At 53.5% G+C, this 5,094-nt stretch overlaps 1 protein-coding gene across 1 annotated transcript; it reads left to right on the forward strand.

Annotated features, from left to right (window-relative positions):
• Positions 1–2,564: 2,564 nt before the first annotated feature.
• On the forward strand, positions 2,565–4,316 carry LRRC15 (leucine rich repeat containing 15). The gene has a single exon (XM_008705146.1). The coding sequence runs from the start codon at positions 2,565–2,567 to the stop codon at positions 4,314–4,316; it is 1,752 nt and encodes a 583-aa protein (XP_008703368.1).
• The last annotated feature ends 778 nt before the right edge of the window (positions 4,317–5,094 follow it).

Here is a 5,094-nt window from a genome sequence, read left to right on the forward strand (position 1 = left end):
GCACACCACTTTTGACCTCTGGAGCCACAGTGAGCCCCAGGGCAGTCCTTCATGTATCCTTGGAAAGTGCTAGTAGCTTCCTTCACAGATGCTTTTTTTCTAGCTATCCATGCACAGTTCCTTCAATGGATGCTCAAATATTCTGGTTTCTGGGTCCCCTGACCGTCCCCTTACCCTTCTCTACCAGGCCTTGAAGAGACTGGTTTGTTACAGTCTTCCTGAAGTTCAGGGTGGGACGGGCCCAGCCGCGCAGGTGTGGCCTGATCAGGGCAGGGCAGAGCAAGACCATCACCTCCTTTGTTCCGTTCTTCAAACTCCTACCCGTGTGGGCTAAGATCACATTCGTTTTCTAGGCAGTCTCCTTTCTCTGTTACTATCAATAAAAAGCCTTAAGTCTTTCTCCTGGGGTGGATGTTGAGTCACTTTTTCCGTGCCCCCGTTTAGGCTGTTCATTTTCTGCTCTCAGGTTCTGGACCTGACTTTTGTCGATGCAGCATCGTCCTTCTAGATGCGTCCATAGCTTCATCTGGCCCCATGCCTCTGCATCTAGACTCTGTTGGCCAAGTTACTATTCTTTCTCTCCTCCATCATTTTATGTATATTCAAGTTTTTAATGCAAAATTACAACAGGTCAGGGTTTGGATGGCTGTGAATAAATAAAACATGAGGGTCTGGGTGGATGGGGGTGAACTTGGGTTCTGTCCTCAGAGCAGGCTTATTGGCAGGGCCAGGAAAAAGCTGCATTGAGTTAAGGCCAGGTCGGGAAGCCTGGATTATTCTGAGCTATGGGCCAGGGCTAGGACTCCATGAGTTCAGGAAGAGAGGCCAGAGAAATACCTTCTCCACCCAGCCAGTTCATTATGCCTTATACACCATCATTTGAAGTTCCTTCTTCTGACTCAGGATTTTTGCTCATTAAAAGCAGAGGCATTGCATTAACACTCAAAGTACTCACCCAAGAATCTGGAGATCCAGGCTTTAAGCTCTGAGCCTCAGTTTCCCTGCTTCCTTCATCCCTATACAATAGCGGGAATATAGGATCAGCAGTTCTTAACCCTTCGGAATTTGGAGTCTCCTTCGAACCTCAGACGGAAGTTACAGGTGCTGCTCTACTCAGAAATCCTTAGTCCCCTGAGTAAGAACGCCCAGATTAAAAACACTTTGAGGCCTTCCTGCCTCCAAGAGTCTATAGAGTCCTTGTTGTGGATGAGCTTGAACGGCCGCACACATTCACCCGGCGCTCTGCGGGGCACGCTCACACCCATTCTCCTGTTTGCTCCTCTCAGTGGCCTCAGGAGGCGGGCAGAGGTTGTCATCCCAACTCAACACATGAGGAAGCTGAGCGCGAAGGCTCCACGTTTCCTTCGAGGTCAAACAGCTAGTTTGTGATTCTTAACTACTCATGTAGGGAGGGCTTCGTGTCCCCTCCACATTGTATACGTCACCTGTAATTATGTAGATAGATAATTCTCCTCACCCCTGACCTCAAACGTTGAACCTTTCGTGAATTTGGCTCCATGCCCAGATTAGCACCACGCCTGCAGGAACGTCTAGCCCCACCACCTTTAAGCTCAAAGTGCCTCTTCAGTTTTCTGGGACTTACTCAAGGTCACTCAATGTTTCTTGGTGGAAACTGGTACTAGTTCCCAGAAGGCCAATTCCAGACATTGGCTGAGCTACAACAGCCCCTTCCGGTGAGACAGGACTCAGAGAATTTTCTGTCATTGGGAAGGTGGTTTGAATTAAGCCTCCGTGAAGTACCTGTGAGCGGGTTCACGAAGGGCCGGGTTGTCAGTCACGGTGATGGGGCTGGGCAGGGCGGTGCTGGGCAGGGCCGAGGCAGGGGAAGAGCTGAGCTTGCCTCTTCTGCCAGATGGGCAGTGTGTCCCACCTTTGCTGGCTGCTGCTGCTTTCCCAGCAGACCTCCGAGTGTGTGGTCCTGGCATCTTCTCCCAGGTGCAGGCCCTATTTATTTGGTCTCATTTCCTACCTGTTGCTCCTGAGGAGATCATGTTCAACGAGCAAGTTCAGGTGCTGTGGGGAATACGCAGACGTATCTGATCTCGGGGTTTTGTATCCAGACAAGATAGCGTTCCTGCCTTATGGAACCTATAAGGATGAAAGATGAACATCCCTGCCCTTGAAAAGCATATTGACTAGAGAAGGACACACACAGGAACACAACAAATGGCGTACGGAGCCGGCTGTGGTATGGCCATAATGGACACTGGGAAGACCACCTGCGTGGGAGGCTAACTGATGCTGACTCACAGTATCTGGGGAAGCTTCCTAGAGGTGACAACATTTGAGCTGGACTTGGAAGTATTGGAAAGATTTAGATGAGGACTAAGAGTACTCTGGGTGGGGCGAATTGCTTGGGAAAAGGCATGGGGAGAAGGTTGAAGAGGCCGGCTGACCAGACCATAGGTAGTATAAGTCGGGGTATGTGACAATGGAGGTCAAAGGCAAGCCAGTGTTTGGCACCAAAGATGTTGGCTTAAAAATAACAGCAGTGTCGGTGAGAGGACCCTGACTCACGTGTGCTCTCTCCCCTTGCAGAGACCATGCCACTGAAATATTATCTTCTTTTGCTGGTGGGCTGCCAAGCCTGGACTGCAGGGCTGGCCTACTATGGCTGCCCAAGCGAGTGCACCTGCTCCAGGGCCTCCCAGGTGGAGTGCACCGGGGCTCGCATCGTGGCGGTGCCCACCCCCCTGCCCTGGAACGCCATGAGCCTGCAGATCCTCAACACGCACATCACGGAACTCACCGAGTCCCCATTCCTCAACGTCTCGGCCCTCATTGCCCTGAGGATTGAGAAGAATGAGCTGTCCCACATCGTGCCCGGCGCCTTCCGCAACCTCGGCTCACTGCGTTACCTCAGTCTCGCCAACAACAAGCTTCAGGTTCTGCCGATTGGCCTCTTCCAGGGCCTGAACAACCTCGAGTCGCTCCTTCTGTCCAGCAACCAGCTGGTGCAGATCCAGCCAGCGCACTTCTCCCAGTTCAGCAACCTCAAAGAGCTGCAGCTGCACGGCAACCACCTGGAATATGTCCCTGACGGTGTCTTCGACCACCTGGTGGGCCTCACCAAGCTCAATCTAGGCAAGAATAGCCTCACCCACCTGTCGCCCAGGATCTTCCAGCGCCTGGGCAACCTCCAGGTCCTCCGGCTGTATGAGAACAGGCTCTCAGAAATCCCAATGGGCACTTTTGATGGGTGTGGAAACCTCCAGGAGCTGGCCCTACAGCAGAACCAGATTGGCATGCTCTCCCCTGGCCTCTTCCACAACAACCGTAACCTCCAGAGGCTCTATCTGTCCAACAACCACATCTCCCAGTTGCCCCCTGGCATCTTCATGCAGCTGCCCCAGCTCAACCGTCTCACACTTTTTGGGAATTCCCTGAAAGAGCTCTCTCCGGGGATCTTTGGGCCGATGCACAACCTGCGTGAGCTTTGGCTCTACGACAACCACATCACTTCTCTACCTGACAACGTCTTCAGCAACCTCCGCCAGCTGCAGGTCCTGATCCTCAGTCGTAACCAGATCAACTACATCTCCCCAGACGCCTTCAATGGGCTGGCAGAGCTTCGGGAGCTGTCCCTCCACACGAACGCACTGCAAGAGCTGGACGGGAGCGTCTTCCGCATGTTGGTCAACTTGCAGAACATCTCCTTGCAAAACAACCGCCTCAGACAGCTCCCAGGGAACATCTTCGCCAATGTCAATGGCCTCATGACCATTCAGCTGCAGAACAACCAGCTGGAGAACCTGCCCATGGGCATCTTTGACCACCTGGGGAGCCTGTGCGAGCTGAGGCTCTATGACAACCCCTGGAGGTGTGACTCAGACATCCTTCCGCTCCACAACTGGCTCCTACTCAACAAGCCCAGGTTGGGGACAGATGCTGTCCCGGTATGTTTCAGCCCACCCAGTGTCCGAGGCCAGTCCCTCATCATCATCAACGTCAATGCCGCTGTCCCCAGTGTCCAGGGTCCAGTGATCCTCGAGGTGCCCAGCTACCCGGAAACACCACAGTACCCGGACACACCCAGCTACCCTGACACCACCTCCATCTCCACGACTGACTTCACCAGCCCCGTGGAGGACTACACCGATCTGACCACCATCGAGGTCACCGATGACCGTAGCACGTGGGGCATGACCCAGGCCCAGAGTGGGCTGGCCATTGCTGCCATTGTCATTGGCATCATTGCCCTGGCCTGTTCCCTGGTTGCCTGCATCTGCTGTTGTTGTTGCAAGAAGAGGAACCACGCGGTCCTGATGCAGATGAAGGCACCCAATGAGTGTTGAAGAGGTGGGCTGGAGGCAGGGCTGAGGAAGAGTGGGAGCACTGGAAGATCGGGGAGTTTCATCATCGCGCCTCCACCCCTGGGTCCACAGAGCCATCCCTCGCTCCCTCTTGCTGGTACCGGAGAGAAAGTCACCCCCACCTTTCCCTGACCTGTCTGATTCTCCTCTAGAGAACTATAGGAGAACCACCTATTGCAAGGCTTCTTCTTACCACCAGGGAGATCCAACCATGGCCATGGCAAAAACCCCGTGGGTTTTCCAATTCACATCCCTGGGCTTCATTCGAGAAAGCCCTTCTCCACAGCCTTACCAGCTCTCCTCCAACAAGCTTCCCTGTGCCCACGGCCCCGCTGGCCTCTGTAGACTCAGTTACCACGCCTGCTCACTTTGTGGGAATAGTTCTCCACGGGGACAGCTTCTCTCCCAAGTAGGATATAAGTTGATTTCCCTTCCTTCGCTCCACCCCCGTCTGTGGCATGGCTCTCCCCGGTCCCCGCAAATGAAAGGTCTCCTTTGATTTTCTGCTCCTGAAGGCAGGGTGAGTTCTCTCCTCACAGAAGGCTTCCACCTGCTCAGCTGGCTTCCTAAGAGCTGACAAGCACCTGGGATTCGGGACGCTGTGAAAGAGATCCCTCTGTTCCTGAGAGAGAGCTGCTGTCAGCATCGCTCCTGGGAGCAGTATCTGGAAAAGGAAGACAAATCAAACGACAAATTTTGCTTTGAAAATGTTGGTCCTTTGAGGAATAAGATCATGTCGAATGTCTGACCCCTAAAAACC

The sequence above is a fragment of the Ursus maritimus genome, unplaced genomic scaffold (genome assembly GCF_017311325.1).
Source record: "Ursus maritimus isolate PB19 unplaced genomic scaffold, ASM1731132v1 scaffold_4, whole genome shotgun sequence".
NCBI classification, from domain to species: Eukaryota; Metazoa; Chordata; class Mammalia; order Carnivora; family Ursidae; genus Ursus; species Ursus maritimus.